Source organism: Phodopus roborovskii, unplaced genomic scaffold, assembly GCF_943737965.1.
Source record: "Phodopus roborovskii unplaced genomic scaffold, PHOROB, whole genome shotgun sequence".
Lineage (NCBI taxonomy): Eukaryota > Metazoa > Chordata > Mammalia > Rodentia > Cricetidae > Phodopus > Phodopus roborovskii.
The window spans coordinates 49174125-49194271 of record NW_026126433.1 but is presented as its reverse complement, the minus strand read 5'-3'; the positions used below and the strand labels follow the sequence as shown (position 1 = coordinate 49194271).

The window sequence follows — 20147 nt, the reverse complement described above, 5'->3', positions numbered from 1 at the left end:
AAAGCTAACTATGCCTACACCAAAACACAGGAATTCCATCCCCAGGTTTATATAAAACATAAATGAATCTTATACCTCACCAAAGATGTAAATAAGAACATTTCTGACAGCAATACTCTGAACAGCCAAAAACCGTAAGTAACTCTAGCAACCAACAACACTATGATGAATTAAAAAAAAAAAAACATTTGGCATATTCATACAAAGAAATACTGTGAGCATGCTAGTGGAAAACTAGGATATGGAGCCAGCATGACAGCTCAGTGGGTAAAGGCACTCGCTGCCAAGCCTGATGGTCTGAGTTCCAGAAATCCACATGGTGGAAAGAGAGAAATCACTCCCACAAGTTGCCTTCCAACCTCTACACACATGCCATGGCGCATGCACACAGAGAAAGAGATAATAAATGTTAAAAGATCAGACGAAAAGAAAAACAAGGGTGTGACACATTATAATGTTGAGTATAGAAGCTAGAAATAAGAATATATAGTAAATAATTCTATTAATATAAAATTAAAAATCAGGTAACACAAATCTATAGTAAGAGAGGGGAAGGCTAACAAGGAACTGGGATTCCACTTAGCATCAAATATACTTTAAGATTACAGGAAACAATCTAAAAAAACTCAGATGGGTATTTGATGTAAATGCTAACAGTTAAAATATTTCTACTAATATCAGACTGATATATGTCAAACAGCATAACAGAGATAACAAGAACATCCTATAATAATACACAAGTCCATCATTAGGAAGACAAAATGATTGTATTTGCTGTCAGCAAAAACTGAAAGAAATAAAAAAAAAAGAAAGAAAAGAAAAAAATTCTCTCAGGAAGAAATAGATCAAGAAAAAAAAGTGTCAAGAAAAAAAGCTAAAAGAAATAAATAAGCCAACCCCTTTCTCAGGAAATGGCAGCTCAAAACAAAAAATTAAAATGAAAAATTTAAATAGTTAAATTAATGAATCTGACCTAATAAAGCTCTGATCACATTGTAATTCATTGGTGGAAATATAACCAGAAAATCCTTGAGGCGTTTAGAAACACAGATGAACTTGTAAACTCAGGGGTATAAACCAAACACCCTGAAATGTAAAATCACACTGCTGACTGGAGCAGACGATAAGGGAAGCAAGACAGCGCTGCTTGGAGGAAACAGTCTGAATGCACATTCTGAAAGAACTAGAAACTGATATTCTAAACTATCTACTTCAGTAAATCACAAGAATGGACCAGCGAGTTAATACCAAAGAAATTAAATATTGAAGAGAGGGAATTAATCTACAATAGCAAAGCTGAAGAGACTAAAAGTCAATTCATTGAAAAACAAAGAAAACTGACAACTCCCTACCAAGGCAAATTTAAAAATGAGATCAGCCAACAATCATATGAATTAATAATTGATCAATATAATACTAAGTTCTAAAAATTATACAAGGCGAATAAACTGACACATAACTTTTAAAACTCTATTGTAAAAATTAAACATACTGATTATCTCAGTAACAAATTTCAGGCTCGATGGCTTCACCTGTGAACCCTGAGAAGCACATAAGGACAGTGCAGTTACTTCAGGAACTTGCAGAAAGCAATGAGAGAGAGAACACACCTCCCATGAGACCAGCCGAACCCAGACCCCAAAATCTGATGGAGGAATTAAAGGAAAATTACAGGCCAATTTCTGTCCAAAAACACAGGTGGAAAAAAAAACTTAAACACAAATGCATCTTTTAAAGTATGCCAAATCTACTGATGCATAAAAAGGGTAATACACAACCAAGGTAGAATCATTTCATAAATATAAAGTTAGTTTAACATTTGAAATTAACAACTGAAGTTCAACACATTAACCAAATAAAAGAGAAAACTAACTAGTGTTTCAATAGTTGTAGATTAAGCATTTTATTAAAATTCAACACATTTCATGGTTTTAAAAATAAAATTAATACAATGATTAGCCATAAGGTTAATACATAAAATTCAGCTAAACGCAATATTTATATTTTCAACAATTAGAAAATAAAACTTAAGCCATTTTAATTAAAATAACCTCAGGAATACCATACATCTAGTAAATCTGCTAAAAGATATGGACTCCTCTATTCTAACTGAAGCTACAATCTTATAAAGCCCTAAATGAAAGGAGTTACATATCATGTGCATGGATTAGCTGACTCAATCTTAAAATTTCAATTAATCATAAACTCATCTGCAGTTTATGGAACCCTAACCCAAGCTTCAGTCTCTGTAGCTTGCTCTCTTGCACTCCTCCTCGTGTGTGTGTGTGTGTGTGTGTGTGTGTGTGTGTGTGTGTGTGTGTGTATACAGGATTCTAAAGTAATAAGAAAATACAAGAAGAGGAAAGAGCAGGATCAGAAGGAAGAAACTCTACAGACTTCTTAGGAGATGAAGTAGCGAAGGAAACAAACTAGAAACAAAATTCAGTACTTTAAAAGATGAAGCATCACAGAAAACAATTCCATGAAAAATGTTTCATTCACAAATTTAATCTATTTCCTGATCAGCCATATCAATCATAACAGCAAGTAAATATCACTCACCATTATATTCTAAAACAATTAGCAAACATTCTATAAAAATCATTGCTTACCTCCCCAAAAGCTCCTCGACCAATCACCTTTAATATTTCAAAGTCTTCTCTGTGTAATCGCATTTGCTTCACTTTAGAAGTAAATGGTTTAGCTGAAACAAAAGAACAGTGTCAGTTACTTTAATGAAACATAATACAAATTAGATGTACAATAGATGAGTATTTCTTAAACAATAAAAATTCAACTTATAATAAAGAATTAAACCAAAGAACCTTTAAAATCTAACCAAACTATAGAAGCATAATTAACTACTACAAAAAGGCAGTGTGTGTGTGTGTGTATGTGTGTGTGTGTGTGTGTGTGTAATTTTGGCTTTATTCATTTTTTGTTTGTTTGTTTAAGACAGGATCTTGGGCATGTAGCCCCAACTGGCCTTCAACTCACTGTGTAGACCAGGCAAATTTGTAATTTTCCTGCCTCTACCTTTAGAAGTGGTAGGGTTACAGACGTTTTGTGTGTGTGTGTGTGTGTGTATAAGTGAATAGTAAACTGAATTTCCTCAGACAATAGTATATTCATAGCCTATTTATGTTAATACTATATGTTTCCACAAAATCTGTACACTTAATCAGATTCTCATTTCTCATATATAATTCTACAGCATTTGTTTGCCTTATGCTTTTACAGAATATGCTTCTGTGTAGAAATGTACTACCCTTTAATTCTTCTTAAGACACCCATCCTTTTACCTTTGCTAAAACATTTTAACAACCATTTACTCATCAGAATCAAATTTCAGTTACTCTGGCTTAAAACATAGGTTATTTCAATATTGCCAGTTTGTCGAGGATTTTACAAGATGCTAAAGATACTAAGATGAAAAGAAAATATCTTGTCTCAAGCTGAGTAAATGCTGGCTTACCATCTCTACAATCATCCAGTTTAGTCATCCAACAAGAAGAAATGAATATGAAATTCCAGCAGTAAGAAATGAACAAAGATTGGAGCTAAGCTTTTTGCCGGTTGACCAGACACACTAGAACTACCTGCATTATCTATGCAGCATGGCGTTTTTATTATTTTTACCTAAAGATGTCTCTTTTTTTGGTAATGACAAACATGTTTGTTTGTTTTTAAAAGGTCTGTTTTTTTTCTTAATACACCTTTAATAGTTTTTAAATTGTTTCATATCTGGTCAAGTTGAGATTTTTAGGAACTTCATTTTTAATTTGTAATAAAAGTTTACAACATGATTTAAAAAAAGTCAACAACCTGCAAGCACCTGTTAATAAAGGTCTTTTAAGTTAAAAAAAAAATCTTGTCTCTAAACAAATTATGCAAAAAACACTTTTTAAAATGTAGATGATTGATAATTATTAATTTAAAAAACCATTGTACACACTACAAAAAAATGGGGGAAATAAAAGTTAACAGGATTCTCTATTATTTACTAACTAAATATACCTAGTTTTTGTTTAAAAATCTGAAGAATATAACTGGGAGGCACAGTAATGTTTAACTGCTGGAACTGCTCATTGACTCTGATCCTTATTTTCTTTTTCATAGTCTTAACAGTCTTAACAGGGCATACTAATACTTAGGTAGCCTTAAGAACTTGAGCCTTTTTTGTTTTGTTTTTTGTTTGTTTTGTTTTTGTTTTTGAGATAAACCCTTCTTTTGACTTTCAGGGTTCTTTCAATGCACAGCTGGAATTTTTCTGCTTTGATTTCATTAAGAAGTTTTCCTTCTGCGTTTATAAACAAATATTGTCTATATCTTTCCTCTATACTGTGTGCATCTAGTTTGGCACCAATGAGGAGCCCAGCTCACTAAGCTTGCAAGTTTTCATTCCTTTACTGTTCACTGAAGCATCATCATTCCAGCTTGCTTAAAAATGTGTGAGAAATACACCAATGAAACCTTTAAAAGACAATAAAGCAGACCATGGCTTCAGGGTCTAGTAAAACATCTAGCAAGTGTGTCTTTTCAGTGGACTTCTGAGAACTGATTCATTTCATGTTGTTATATGACTGTGTTCCATGTTTTCTAATTCTACAAATGACAACTATGTAATTAGTATGTAATTTCTATGAATTATATATTGCATGAAAATTTAAAAATTTAGGAATCAAGTTACTAATGACATTTTTATTTTCAAAACTCTACCATATGGACAGGGTGTATAATCCTGACTGAGTGGCGTGGCCAGTATTGGTTTTTGATGGTCTATTTTTACTGTTTTTCCTTATCATTATTGTTGAAAGTTTGCAGATACACTACCATTCTTCCAATTACATAATGTTTACTTGATCCTTTCTAGTTTTCTGTGAATCTATTCTGTAGAATTCTAAATTGAATTTATACAGAATGCCAACAAAGAAAGCAGAGACTTACTGACATTAACCTCCTCATCTCCGGGGGGGGGGGGGAGTCATTTTCAAATTTAGATATAGACATTACAGCAAAAAAAATTCAACTAATCATAATGAGATTATAAACATGTATTTACCCAATAATACAACCTCAAAATGCAGAAGTCAAAATGTAGACTAATCACAGCTTTCTGGAAAGACATTTTATTTCAAGTCTCTCTGTGTAACTGATACACAGTTTGAGAAACAGACTCCAAAAACAACAATATATTTGAATAACACAGAGACACAGCACTATAATGGCTGGAAAATATTCTCTCCAAACACATTTAATTCTATAGATTTTGATAATATCAAGCCATAAAACCACTGCCAATAAAACTCGGAATACAGAAAACATGAAAACCAAATCATATGTCATGAAATTAACCATAAATAAACAAAGACAACCAGAAATACCAAAAAACTCTGAAATTAAAAGGAAGCAGTAATTAGAAACACAAAAAAATACTAAATATCAAAATTGGGGGATATAGACTAAACCAGTACTTACAAAAAAGTAAATAAAATTTTAGCCAAGTATGAAATAGTCTACTTTAAAAGGCACTAAAACTAAGTTCAGGAGCACAGAACCAACCCGTACAGCAGGCGAGACCCTGTCTGTGCCCCCACCCATCTCACACCAATAGAATTCAACATATAAAGAGAAAGCAAAATGAATTAAATTGCTTAATTTGAAAGTAAGCACATACAAAAAAACTTGGGGCTGGAGAGACTGCTCAGTGTCTAAAAACCCATACTACTCTTCCACAGAACTAAAATTTGGTTCTCAACACCCAAGCTAGGCAGTTCACAACTGCCTGTGACTCCAGAGGTATCCAAGGCCTCTGGCCTCAGAGGGCGCCAGCGTTCTCATGTACGTACCCACAAACGGATATGCATGCAGGCATTCACAAAATGGTTTTTTAAAAATTTTAAAGGGCTTAAAAAGATTATTTATGAAAAATGCTTTTGTTTGTTGTTTTGTTTTGTTTTGTTTTTTGAGACAGGGTTTCTCTGTATTGCTTTGGAGCCTGTCCTGGAACTCACTCTGTAGACCAGGCTACCCTCAAACTCACAGAGATCCACCAGCCTCTGTCTCCTGAGTTGTACATTAAAAAAAAAAAAAAAAAACCACAAATAAGAAATTGGACAAAATTACAATGCTATAAAACCAATCTAGACTCTCTTAATATAGGTGAAAATGGTTCGGCTGGGGCAATATATGAGGCCACTGGCAGTGGGTTCAAGATCTAACTCTGATGCACAAACTGACTTAGTGGAGCCCATTCTATATGGAGCAATACCTTGTTCAGCCTAGACATGGGGTGGTGCTTTGGTCCTGTCTCAACAAGATGATAAGACAGACTTAGACTTGAAGCAGATGGGAGGTGGGTGGGGGAGTAGAGGAAACAGGAGGAAAGGTGGGAGGGGAAATTGGGATTGGAATATAAAAAATAAATTAATGGAAAAAATACAAAACTACTGAGATTAAATTAACAAAATTATCATAAGCAACCTATGTTGTCAAATTTATTGTGACAAAATATTCTTACAGAGTAGCTGCTTTTCAAAACTGAAAGTCTAAATCATTCAATAAATAAACTGTCTCAGGGTGTTAGTCTTCCACAAAAAAAAAAAAAAAAAACATCAATTGCTAACAGCTTTACAAGTCCCAGCAAAAAATTACATGCCGTGACACACACTGAAGACACAGAAGAAAAATCACTGGCACAAAGGTATCTCCCAGGAGAAAAGAGAATATACAGCATCCAAATAAATATTTATCAATCTTCTGGGAGACCCGTGGTCCTGGAGAAAGCTGTAACTAGCACCACACAGAAGTGAGTAGTGACTCCTAGTGGGGGGCAGTAGAAAACAATGCAGCCTCACAGTGGACCCTCGTGCACCTGCCCAGGTAAATCATCAGAATGCAATCACCAGCAAACAACTGGGCAAACTTAAATGAGGGAAAGTTCCAAAATGGAGCAATGACGTGAAAGATGAAGCCTGTTGTTCCTCACTGAAACAAGGCAACTAAATGCAGGGAATAACAAAAACTCCAATTCAAAATCTGGACGTTTGAATAACATTTCTCCAAATAAGGTATATAAATAGCCGACAAACCCATGCAAAGACATCCACCACCACTATCCATTAGAGAAATGCAAACCTAGCCACAATGAGTTACCACTTTAGACTCTGGAGTTTCATTAATTAATTAAATAAAATTAAGTCAAACTAACAAATATTTACAAGGGTGTGGAAAGATCAGATGTTTACACATGCTGGTGGGACTACCTAGGGTATTGCTGCTTTGAAAAAAAACCAGATAGCTCCTCAAAACACTAAATATAGTTTCACCATATAACCCAACAACTCCACTTCTAGATGTCCAAAAGAACTGAAAGAAGAATTCAACCTACCTGCTCAGCAAGGCTCATTACATTATTATTCACAATAGCCAAAAGGTGGAAACGATTCAAGCTATCAAAATGAATGTATTAGGAAAACGTAGGATTAACACATAACACAGACAGTACAATTACCATTCAGCCTTAAAATGAAATAAAAATACATGCTGCAATATAGCTGGGTCTTGAAAACACTCTGAGTAAAATATATCAGATATTATGTGACTTAACTTCTATTAAATACTGAAAATGGGGAAATTCAGAAAGACTGAAAGGTTTACCACCAGGAGTTAAAAAGCAGGAGGAACAGGGAATTGCTGTCAAATGATTATAGGATTTCACTTTGGTATAATGATAACATTTTTTAAAATAATGGTTATACAATGTCATGAATATAATGCCTCTGAAATGTACATTTAAAAATGGTTACAATGGAGCCAGGCACAGTAGTGCACACCTGTAATTCCAGCACTTAGGTAGTAGACACAAGAGGATCAGGAACTCAAGGCCATCCTTGATGTGCTGACACAGGCTTCTAGAGATGCTAACACATAACAGCACATTCTAGGGGAAAAACCAAATATTCTTAGTCTATAATAAAGAATTCTGAATTGTATCACAACCATATTACAATTGGCTGTCTTTCTAGAGGACCTGACTTTGATTCCCAGCATTCAAATAATGGCTCACAATCATTTGTATAAAGAATAAAGTTACAAGTTTCTGAGATACTTGGCAATGATGGTACTAAGTTAACACTATTTTATTCATCTTTCAGAGTGGATAAGTAAATATTGTTTGATAATGAGTCAATGAACAAAGCTCCAAAATAGTCCATATGTACATATGGTTTTGTCAATAGAGCAAGCAGAGATAACAAAGATCAGCACATATACAACAGTGCAACACAGAAATGCTGACTCAGCAGGTAAAACACATGCCATACAAGGGTAAGAACTGAGTTCAGATCCCCGAAACCCATAGAAAGCTGTGCACAGCAGCACACATTTGTAAGCCAGTGTTCCTACAGCTAGATGCAGGACAGAGACAGGACTTCACCAGCAAACTAGCCTGGTGTGTGCAGCAGCTAACAAAAACATACCCTGTCTTAAACAAGATGGTGAGTAAAGACCAAACCCTGAGGTCATCACCTGACCTCCACATGTGCAATGTGCCAACATTCACAATCACATCATATACCCAAGAAATTCTAAATTAAATGGACAACCATGAAAAATTAAATCACAATGAAACTCATAAAAGAGAAGAAAGAGGAGTCCCAATACAGAGGTTAATTTAAGGAGTCAACGTGACTGAGAGATGCTGAATTAGTAAAGCATACTTCTAGTGCATCCATGAGAGTGTTTCCAGAAAAACTATCATGTGATTCAGCTGAGCGGGGAGGGGGGGGGGATGACTAGCCCTCGTTATGGGAAGGCACCATGCAATTCTCTGGGTTACCAGATGAAAAAGAAAAGTAGAAGAGTAATCATACCACACTTGTGTAATCTCTTGCTCTCTCTCTACTCTAACTTCCAGAAAAAGATTTTTTTTTTCCTGCTGTTGCCATCACCATCATTGTAGGACATCATTTCAGGTTCTGTGATCTCTGTATCAGAGATTTAGACCAACCTCACCTCTCATCCTGACCCAGAGAACTCTTGGGCCTCTAGCCTTGACTCAGGCCTATATTATCATCATCCTTCATTCTGAGGCTCTGAAGTTTAAAGATGATGCCATTACTGGGTTCCCCAGCCAGCCTGCCTGCAGGCAGCCATATCAGAATTTTTCAACCTCTACAGTATGCAATGATTTGAACCAATTGAACAAATCCAGACATTGACACAGAAAAGACAGACTGACAAGACAGACAGACTGACTGACAGACAGACAGACAGACACACACACCTACCTTGTGAGCTAATAATATGTGCCATTTCTGTTTCTCTATCAACTTGAACTAATAAAACCAAGAACCTAATCAAAACTTTAAAGAATGAAGTAGATCCCATACTAGTAGATGCTATAAAAGCTATAGACAGAGTAGATAGCTCAACAGTTAAGAGCATTGGCTGTTCTTCCAGATAACATACATTTGATTCCCAGCACCCATATATATGGTATCTCACAACCCTATATAACTCCAGTTCCTGGGTAATGCCCTCTTCTGGCCTCCATTGGCACCAGGTACACATATAGTATACAGACACAGATGCAGGCAAAACACATATACCCTTAAAATAGAAATAATATTTTTTTTAAATTAGGGGGGCTATGGAGATGGCTCAGAGGTTAGGAGCACTGGTTGCTCTTCCATGGGACCAGGGTTCCATTCCCAGCACCCACACAATGGCTCACAACTACCTGTAGTTCCTGTTCCAAGGGATCCGAGGCCTTCTTCTGGCCCCTGAAGGCACCAGGCACACATGTGGTGCAGACATACATGCAGGCAAAACACATATACCTACTAAGATTAAAAAGAAAAAAAAACTTTTAAATTTAAAGCATCAAAGACTATTGGTCCTGGCATAAACACTAAAAATCTAGAACCACAAAGAAATGAGGAATGCTGGCAATCTACAAGGGAGAGACCTGAAATCAGTAACCTCTGTTAAAGAAAGACCTAGGATACTTTCTTCAGATAAGGAAGTAATAAAAATCCTGTCCTCAGTGCCTAGGACAGAGCCAGAAGCTCCATAAGGGATGAACAGATGTGTGGGTCGGCAGGGTGATAGTACAACACCTTGGCAATTCTGTCAGTGGGAAGGCTGAGGTAGGAGAATCAAGAGTTCAAGCCCAGCCTGGGATATATAATGACACCCTGTATCAAACATAAAAGCAACCTGATAGCCCAAGGAAAGATTCTGTGAGTTCCAAGACTTACAAGCACTCTGGGGACAAGGAAATGCCTAAGCTGAGGTTACACCTCAGTGACAGAGTTTTCACTTAGGATGTTTAAGAGTCTCAGCACAACCAAAGACATATAATAATGGAAACAAAGAAAAACTAATTCTCATGAATTCAGGGGTTCTTGTTTATCACTGGTCTGTTTGCTACTTTAAAGCCTGATATTTCACAAGTCATATGCCAGCCATGACAATCACTTTCCTCTTGTCTAATATTCAGTCAGCCATTAAGTGTAAAAACTTGTTTTCTGTCCCTTGAACCAATGATATAAAAGGGCCTGAGAGCTCCTGGAAGGGGCCCCTTTCCTGAGGAGCGAAGACAAGGACTAACCCTTTCCCAGAGTCCCTGCTTTGTCCATTTAAGATGCTCTATAATCATGTGCTCTTTCTTTCATGCACTAGCTGTCTTGTCCAAGTGACAGAACTAACAAGAGGCTTCAGAGACCTCCAATCCAGCACTCTGCTGGATTGGCTGAGCCAGTGACCAAGCCCGAGTAATGAAAGTCCTGTGTTTGAAGCCACTCACTGTCAGTTGGACTCCAGTACTTACAGTCAAACACATCCAGTTACAAACACTAAAAACAAACTCAAAATGTAATTACCTCTCTCCTGTGACAGACGACCTATGAAAGCTCTGACAGCTTTACCATTAATCAAAAATGTCTTTCCAAAGAGAAACTACGCATGTTTGAGCATTTTTCTAATTTCTCCTTTCTTAGAACAGAACTCATCATTTTTCAGTCTCAGTCCTTATCTAACAAACTCAGTATTTTATATTTATTTCTCTCCTATTTAGATTTTTTTTTAAAACTTCAAAAGCTTAAGCATCATCCCTACTGTATCTCTACCTCTACTTCTAAAGGACAATAATATAAGTACACTAAACTATGAGACAACACTTACAACTCAGCATAAGTAACTCTTCAACAACACAATGTAATAACGCTTCTAATGGTGACCAGGACCAAAAAGGATGTTCACTCAACAGTCAAAGAATCAGGTAACTTCTGCAAGGGGAAAAGCAAATAGAGACTCAGTGAGAAGGGAATTCTACTTTTACTACTGGAAACACATAAATCCCATGTGTTTAGAACAGTTTTAGCCACTAAGATGCAGTTTAAGGAGCAGGAATGCTGGTGTGTAGGAAGGGGGTGGGGGAGAAAGGGAGGGAGAGGTGGAAAGAGGAGGTACGTGGAAACCACTATTTAAAAATCTTACAGAAAGTTGATTGGAAGTAGATAAATTTGGACTTTACAGCAGTTGTTACAGGTACCTCCTAAACTAGCTGATAACAGCATTAAGTTGGGAAGATGGATGAGAAGTCCGGTAAGAAGCAAAAGAGAAGTTCCTAGTGGCCATATTGCTACGAAATTCTTTCATTCTACACTTCACAAGAGCTGAAATTCATCAGCAGATGCTCCACCCATGTTATCCAGGTCAAATTCTGTTTTCCCAATTAAACGAAACAGAGTAGGAGTTACAACACAGAATTCCCTTAAGAAGCCTAAGAGACAGCAACTGACCTTATAGCCACAACATGCATGTGCAAGTTTCAAATGACTGAAACCAAGAGGAAAAGAGGCCAAATAAGTAGAGAAGAAAACTGAATCTGGAAATGTTGAATTAATCCAAACGATAGTTAACAATATGAGAAAAAAAAAAGGAAATACAGAAAATGTATTTAAATGATAAAATGCATGTCCACATAAATTTGTACTTCTAATAAATGTAAATAGCATGCATATACAAGTTAAAATATAAAGATTTAATACTGAGGAACAAATATTCAGTTATATGCTATTTCCAAAAGCCACTCATATCCAAAAGTACAGAAAAAGACATGAAAATGAAAGGGTTTTAAAAAACCAAGTACACTCTCTCTTCGCCTCTGCTCCCAGTGTCTCTGTGTCTCTTTACCTCTTTTCTCCTCCCCCTTCCCTTTCTAATAAAACTTCTCACTCACAAAAAATACATAATAAACAAATAAAGATACATTATTTAAATTTAAATAAAGATAAAAGAGGAAGTTTATGTCAAAAAAAATAAAAACCCTACTACACTTGATAAAATTCATCAGGAAAAATAATTCTACACTTTATAGACCTAATTAATCTTTCCTCAAAATGTATGAAGAAAAAACTTAGCAGAATTATGTTTCTCTTATTGGTTGATGAATAAAACATTTATTGGCCATTAGAGGCAGGAAGATAGGCGGGGCTAGGAGATGAGGAGAATGCTGGGAAAAGGAAGGCAGAGAGACCATGAAGGTAGGACATGCTAGGCATTCTCTGATAAGATAAGGCCATGTAAGCCAATAAGAAGCCCTCGCCATAGCCAACAGTTTTATAATTAATATAGCATCTGTGTGTTTATTTGGGGCTTAAGGGTGGCGGGACCTGGTGGTACAGAAACCTCCATCTTCACAGAATTACATAGAAAATTGGAAATCTTCCATTGAGGTATAATTTTAATACACATGTCTCAGTAACTGATGATAAAGGAAACAAAAATTTGAGCAACCTCAGCAAAAGTTAGATCTAAGAAGACACGGGATTTTGAAAACCATAGGGAATATACTAACATTACACATATGGTAGTGTTGATACAAGGTAGAAAATTTTAAACTAATGATTTTTGAAAAGTATAAATTAAAACACTCATAAGCCAAAAGAGAAAACAGAAATAGAAAATTAGAAAACACTTTAAATGGAACAAGTTAGTAAGTTTTTAAAAAATCACTTGTGAGATGCAACTAAGACGGTATTTAGAAAGCTAGAGTCACAGCTGAGAGCAGTGGCTCCGTGGCTGGGAGCGGTGGCTACCCTTCCAGAGGTCTGAGTTTAATACCCAGCACTCACATGGCAACTCTGATACCTCCAGAGAAGCAACACATTAATGCACACAAAAATGAATAAACCATCAGACCTCAAGGCTTATAATTTAACATCAAAAATTAAAAATGCTGGGGCTGAAGAGATGACCTGGCAGTTAGGAGCACTGGCAGCTCTCACAGAAGGCCTGGATTTGATTCTCAGCACCCTGTAACTCCAGCCTATGAGATCCAATGACCTCTTCAGGCCTCCACAGGTACCACCTGCATGCAGTACATACATACATACATACATACATACATACATACACACACACACACACACACACACACACACAGACAGAGACACACACACACAGAGAGACACACACAGAGCACACATATAAATGCAGGTAAAATACCCATATAAATAAAAAAAAAATTAATGAAAAATGCTAAACAGCCATTAGCTAATCATAAAATAAAGGAATTAAAGTAAATCAAATAAATAGGACATGAGATAGTACATATTAATAGAAAATACTAAATAAAAAATCAACATAAAAATAGTTTTCAACAATGACAAAGCTTTAATATGAAAATGCAAATGGTATAAATTAAAAATGATCTACTTATTTTATGTATGAGTGTTTGGCTTGCACATTTGTCTGAGCCCCATCTTTATTTCTGGTACTTGCGAAGAGGTTAGAAAAGGATGTTGGATACCCTGTAACAGGAGTTACAGGTGATTGTAAACTACAGGTGGGTGCTGGAAATCGAACCTAGACCTCTGCAAGAGCAGCAAATACATTTAATTACTGTGTCCTCTCTCCAGCACCAATATTAGAAATTTTAAAAATATATAATTATTAATAAGATACTAAATACAAAATCATTTGCAAACAAATGAAAATAAATGTTTAAATAATGAATGGGCAACTTCTTAGGAAAATCCAACTTGTCAAATAGCCAAGAAGTAAAGGAAATCTAAGTAGGATAACCATATCTCAAATAAAGACACAGATTTGAATCTAATTCACAATTTTCCCAAAACGAAAATTCAAGAATGAGATAGGTTTGGCACTGAATTCTTTCAAACTTCCCAATATTTGTTTTGTTTTTGAGAAAGGGTCTCACTATGTAGCCCTTACGGTCCTGGAACTCACTATGTAGACCAAGCTGGCGTCAAACTCACAGAGATCAGCCTGCTTTTACCTTCCAAGTGCTTCAACTAAAGGCATATACCACTATCCCATTATTTTTGAGAAAATATACCAACATTATTTGGAGAGCTGTGTCGTCCTTTGTTTCTTTGGTCTTCCAAAACCAATGGCAAAAGTAAGATAATTCTGCAGAAACGAATCTTTAATTCCTTACTCAAACAAATATATTACCATATAAAGCCAGGATCTCAAGAAGTACCAGAGTTTCCAGGGAGACAGATGTTCTAGGGCTTGGCCACCAGCTTGTAAACTAGCAATATAAAACAGAGCTTCAAGGCGTGACAGAACCTCCTTTTTGGTTTATCTTCCCTAGGGAGTTAGTATTTTCAAACAGTCCCTTCTGTTTCACACCCAAATCTTCAGAAGCAACAGGGCTCTCAGAAGTAGCTGCCCAAGTGCTCCTGTGGCATCCCCAGAGCCTCCAGGCTTGTCCACCTTAGTGCTAAGACCTGTGGCAGGTTCCTGCCCTGCACTGAGCCAGAGATTTGGCTCTAAGGCAAGGTACCACTTATAGCCCAGATTTAAGATGAGTTAAAAAAAAAAAAAAAAGTATGCTTTATTTTATAAAGTGGGAAATGGGAAATTGTCAAATGGAAGAAGAAAAAGAAAAAAAATCAGCTGATTTCATATTGTTCTCAAGTTTTTAAAAAGAGCATTTAAGGAAGATTTATAAAAAACTCTGCGTGCCCATGTGTGCCCTCAGAAGTCTTCACATACCATAGGTGGAAATACTTCACTGGAAAAGCTTCCCATAAATGGATAAATGGGACCAAGCACAGCAACTCAGGGTGGTAACCCCTGTCTAGGACTGTGTCTCTGACTTGTGTGTCCATAGAGGCTCAGGCTCCATCACTGCAGTCCAGTACCAGCCCCACATCCTAGACACTCAACCAGACCTGCTACTTTTCTCATCACCTCCTCTCGACTTTCAGCCCTCCAGCTCTGCCAACACCATTACCTGGATGAGGCTGGAGAACACTGAGTGTATATGAAAATGTAGGCCATCCCACACTATGGAAGTCAGTCTCTCTGAAACCTTTCAAATCTTTTAAATGCTACCCCCCCCCAAAAAAAAGGTCATTTTAATCATTAGAATTATTTTTCCTTTTCCTGGTTGATTGTTCTGGTTTCACCTAGAATCGGATTCTATGTCCTAATCTTCATCCTTCCTTTCTGTCCCCAGCCATTCAAGAGAAACCCCCAAATTCCTCAAAAACCTCCACTCCACTCAAGTACATCATTAAGCTGAATCCCCACAACCTGTAAGACACAGACTCTATCAACCACTCAAACAACCTTGACCCAACCCAACAATTCCAAGAAAAGTCCCTTCTCTTGGACAATCCAGAAAAAACATGACTCTCAGAAGTAGCTGTCTGAAGGCTCCTGGGGCAGCCCAGAGCCTCCACACTTGCCTACCTCGATTCTGAGTCCAATGACAAGTTCCTGGCCTGTGCTGAGCCAAGGCAGGTGAATCCTGGAGGGTCTGAACACCTGGCAATGATTAAGATTCTACATGTGTTGGTGAATTCGAACACATGCACACACTATACAGATCTAAAATTTTTGCAAATTCTTCTGTTAAGACAACTGAATAAAGACAAAGCCTGAAACAATCAGAGAATTAAAAGTAGTGTAAGCAATGCTCAGACTCAGTCCCCTAACTTCTCTTCTAACCCTAAAAATGCTTTAAAAACAAACAAACAAACAAACAAACAAACAACTGGGCAGTGTGTGCTTCTTTTTAAAAGGGAATGAGGAGGGTTGGAGTAGTTCCATTCCCAGCACCCACTTCTGTAACTCCTGTTCTAAAGGATCAACACCCTCTTCTTGCCTCCTCAGGAAAAGCACACAGGTGGTTCACAGATATGCATGCTGTTGAAACAAGCACACATGTAAAATTAAGACGAAAACAGGGGGAAGGATGAGAGAGACTACCTGGCAACTAGAACACTAAGGAAAATTTCTGAACCAGGGCAGAATTCAAGATAGAATCCTGAAAGCAGGAACTGAAGCAGAGACTATGGGAGTTTACCACTTACTGCTTGCTCTCTGAGGCTCACTCAGCTTGCTTTTCTTTACTACCTAGGACCACCTGCCTAAGGCTAGCACGGCCCATAGTGGGCTGTGGCCCTCCCATATCAATCATTAATCAAGAAATGCTCCACAGCCTTGCCTACAAGCCAATTTGATGGGGGTTTATTCTCAACTGGTGTTACCTCCTCCCAGACAACTCTAGCTAGATCACATTGACCAAAACAAAACAAAACAAAACTAACAAACACATTCACATAAAATTTATTTTGCACAAAAAATATTTATTCAATTGATTTTAAACAGACTTCTAACTACATCATCTATAATTATCACTCACAATAGATATTTTGGAATTTGCACTACAGATATGATATGACCCTAGTATGACTGACATACATTAAAAAGACAAATAATAATCCAAGATTCATACTTCTGACCAAAGAAGTGCTGTAAGTAAGTTTTATAAGTTGACAAAAAATGGCAAGGCTGTGAAAGGTAACATTTCAATGACCATATGCAATTTTTAAATTAAAATTTAATCACAAATATTTTTAATGCATTCCATTCTCTCTTCCACATAGCAGTACTGGCCCAGAATCCCTAATTCAAAAGTATATTATAAGAGAAGACATCTCTTATAGGTGACCAGGAAAAGGCAAAAAGTAATTTTAAACTTTATGTAACACTAATAATCTCTAATGAAAATGCTTCAATAAATGATAAACCATCAAGCCCAACTGCAGTGGAGACTTCTTGTGACCTAATAGAACTCAGATTCCCTCCTGATTAAGACTCTAATTTGTGTATTGCTACACATGTGTGCACACGTGGAGAGGACAGAGGTCTGTATCTAGTGTATTCTTCAGTCTCTCTCCATCTGTCTTTTTCATTTTTGTCTTTTACTTTTGAGGTTATAATATAATTACATCCTCTCTCCCCTTTCCTTCCTCCACTCTAACTTTTTTTTGACAGGGCTTCTTGTTGAGACAAATTTGGCTAGAGACACTGGCCAACAAACTCTAGATAGAGGTCTATCTGTGTTCTAGTTACTTTCTGTTGCTATGATATAACACTGACCAAACCTACATAAGGAACTAAGTTTTATTTCACCTTACAGCTCACAATCCCAATCATAGCCCATATCTGAAGGCATCTGAAGCAGGAACTGAGGAAGAAGCCATGGAGAGATGCTGCTTACAGGCTAGCTTTCCAGGCTCACATGGTTAATGTTGTTTATCACCTGCCAGAGGTAGCACTGCTCACAATGACTGTCTGTGCCTTCCCACACCAATCATTAATCATGAAAATGTCCCATACATTTGCCTGCAGGACAACTGATTGGAAGTATTTTTTCAAGTGAAGTTCCCTCTTCCCAGATGACCCATTCTGTGTCAAGCTGACAAAAATGCCTAACCAGAACAACTGTCTGCACCACACCCCATCCTAACTCCCTATATCTGAGTGCTGGAGTGTGCAAATTCACACATGCCCAGCTTTTACATGGGCGCCCAGTATCTGAACTCAAGTTCTCTTATTTGCATAGCAAGCACTTTAATAAATGAACACTCTCACCATCTCCCAGATTCTAAAACTGTTTTTTAAAAAATCTTATTCTTCCTTCACACAGTTCAAGCACCTCAACAATCACATCACACCAGCATAAAGACTGCCTCGCCTGGCAAACAGAGATCTAATGCTGGCTATTTGAGATCAGAGCAGAACATTTTCAGGGTACTGGAGAGGCATTCTCTCTTCTTCCCCACCTAACACTGGAGCACACTGCTCCAGTGCCATCTGATAGCCTTTGGGAGAAGGTAAGAATTCCACACTGCAGTAGATTCTCAGAAGCTGGATATTTGCAGAGCCAATAACCAAAAAGCTCAATCCATCTTTGTTCTTGACACGTCAGTAAAAAGTTAAACTTTTCTTACTTTTAAAACCAATTTGCATTAGATTTTCAGTTACTTGTAACCCAGAACACCATTTACATCATTTGTGTGACTCATTTTGTCTTTACTGCTCTGTTGGAGTTCATTTACTGGGTGTTCGATTCCATAAACAGCTGAGCAGTACATATGTGCCTTGTGTAACTTTAGAAGTAGCTATGTAAATGTTTTAAAACATATATAAAGAATTTAACCTACATAGCTTTTTCCCAGAATAAACTACCCTCCTAAATTAGATAAGAGCTACTTACAACTGCCATTTATAAGAAAAGAGAAACCACTAAAAAAGAAACACTCATCTGCTCAAAAAACATTTATGAATGTTGGTTTTGTTTGTTTGTTTTTCGAGACAGGGTTTCTCTATGTAGCTCTGGTTGTCCTGGAACTTACTCTGTAGACCTGGCTGGCTCAAACTCACAGAGACTGGCCTGCCTCTGCCTCCCTGAGTGCTGAGATTAAAGGCGTGTGCCACCACTGCCCAGCCTGCTCATGAATTGCAATGCAAATCTATTCACCCTGTCCAGTTTTGACAACTTAGTTGCAAAACTTAGAAATAACTCAAAAAAAAGGAGTTTTAAAACAAGATCAATGAGGAAGGATTAAAGAACTGTACTTTTTGATTTTATAAAAGCTAAAACTATATCTTAATTTTCCACTTTTATCCATTATTAAGAAACACAGTTGTCACTTAGGACGTAAGGAAAATATCAGACCCTGACAAACCCCCCCCATCCCAATATGATTATAGTATAATTTTGGTTACTTCCATTACAAGTAACCATGTAAATCACTGTTATTTCTTCCTTCCTACACAATTTTTCTTAACAGCTCTTCCAATGTGCTTCACTGCCTTGGCAACTTTAGACCCTTCCAGCTGTCCCAGCTGTCCAGCATTTGATACCTGCTCTGTTGTGCCCAGTGTCACTGAAGCCAGCAAAGCTTGGTTTACTGAGCATGAGGAGGCTGTCTCAACAGCTCAGTTGGTCCCTGTGTCTCAGCCCTGCCCACACCTCAACTTCTAGAGCATTCTGAAAACATCAACTTCTACAACTACTCAACATCTATTAACTTCTGCCAATTAAATCGGGCAGGTCCCCAGCTTTACCACTGCTGACTTAGAATGTCCTCAGATCTATGAAGTCCATGTCACTCTTATTTCCAGTTCCACAAATGAAACTGCTTCAAGTCTCCTTTCCTGCTCTTATTTTGGAACATTTATGATTATTAAAAATTCCTAATTATAGTTTCAGTAGGGCTGCAGAGAAAATGAAATTCTATGTATATTTCTAATTCATCAATACTAGACCCCAAAGTCTATTCTGGATACAGTATAAATAAGGTTAAACAAAGACTTAATGAAAGAAAACAATTATTGACAAATTAGATTATTTGCATTTTACCCTGTTCCTTATTCTTTCTCATTACATTCTACTAAGTAATTATTTATAGACTGTCAACTGCTATGAAGGAAACCATAAATCATCATTTAAAAAATTACTTTCTAATCTTTACTTGCCCATTACAATTAAGTTGAGAAAAAAAAACACACTTTTGAAATAAAACAGGGTAAATAAAAGAGGTTGCAAGTTCCTAACATGAGTTTCAAGCAGTGTTTCAAGATTAGACAGATGGCTTCTAGCCTCGGGTATAACAAGTATGATGGCATTACCAAATTTCAGACATATGCCATGCATTTGCTATGATAGACAAAGGGTAGGGAGAAGTTAAACAGTCTCTTTAAAAATATCAAAAACATTAACCAATATGTAAAAATTCATAGAGTAGCCAGACATTCCCTAATTACTAACACTTTTCCTTTATTGCTAAATAATAGCAGGATGTAGTACA

The 20147-nt window shown here is 36.8% G+C and overlaps 1 protein-coding gene across 15 annotated transcripts in view; it reads right to left on the bottom strand.

The window, feature by feature from the left end:
• Cdc42bpa (CDC42 binding protein kinase alpha) overlaps window positions 1-20147 on the bottom strand; it is a 184005-nt gene that overhangs the window by 149687 nt on the left and 14171 nt on the right. For all 15 annotated transcript variants that reach the window (XM_051186418.1, XM_051186410.1, XM_051186415.1 and 12 more), the window contains exon 2: window positions 2613-2704. In XM_051186418.1, the coding sequence (XP_051042375.1) occupies window positions 2613-2704 (92 nt within the window). The remainder of the gene's footprint in view (window positions 1-2612; window positions 2705-20147) is intronic.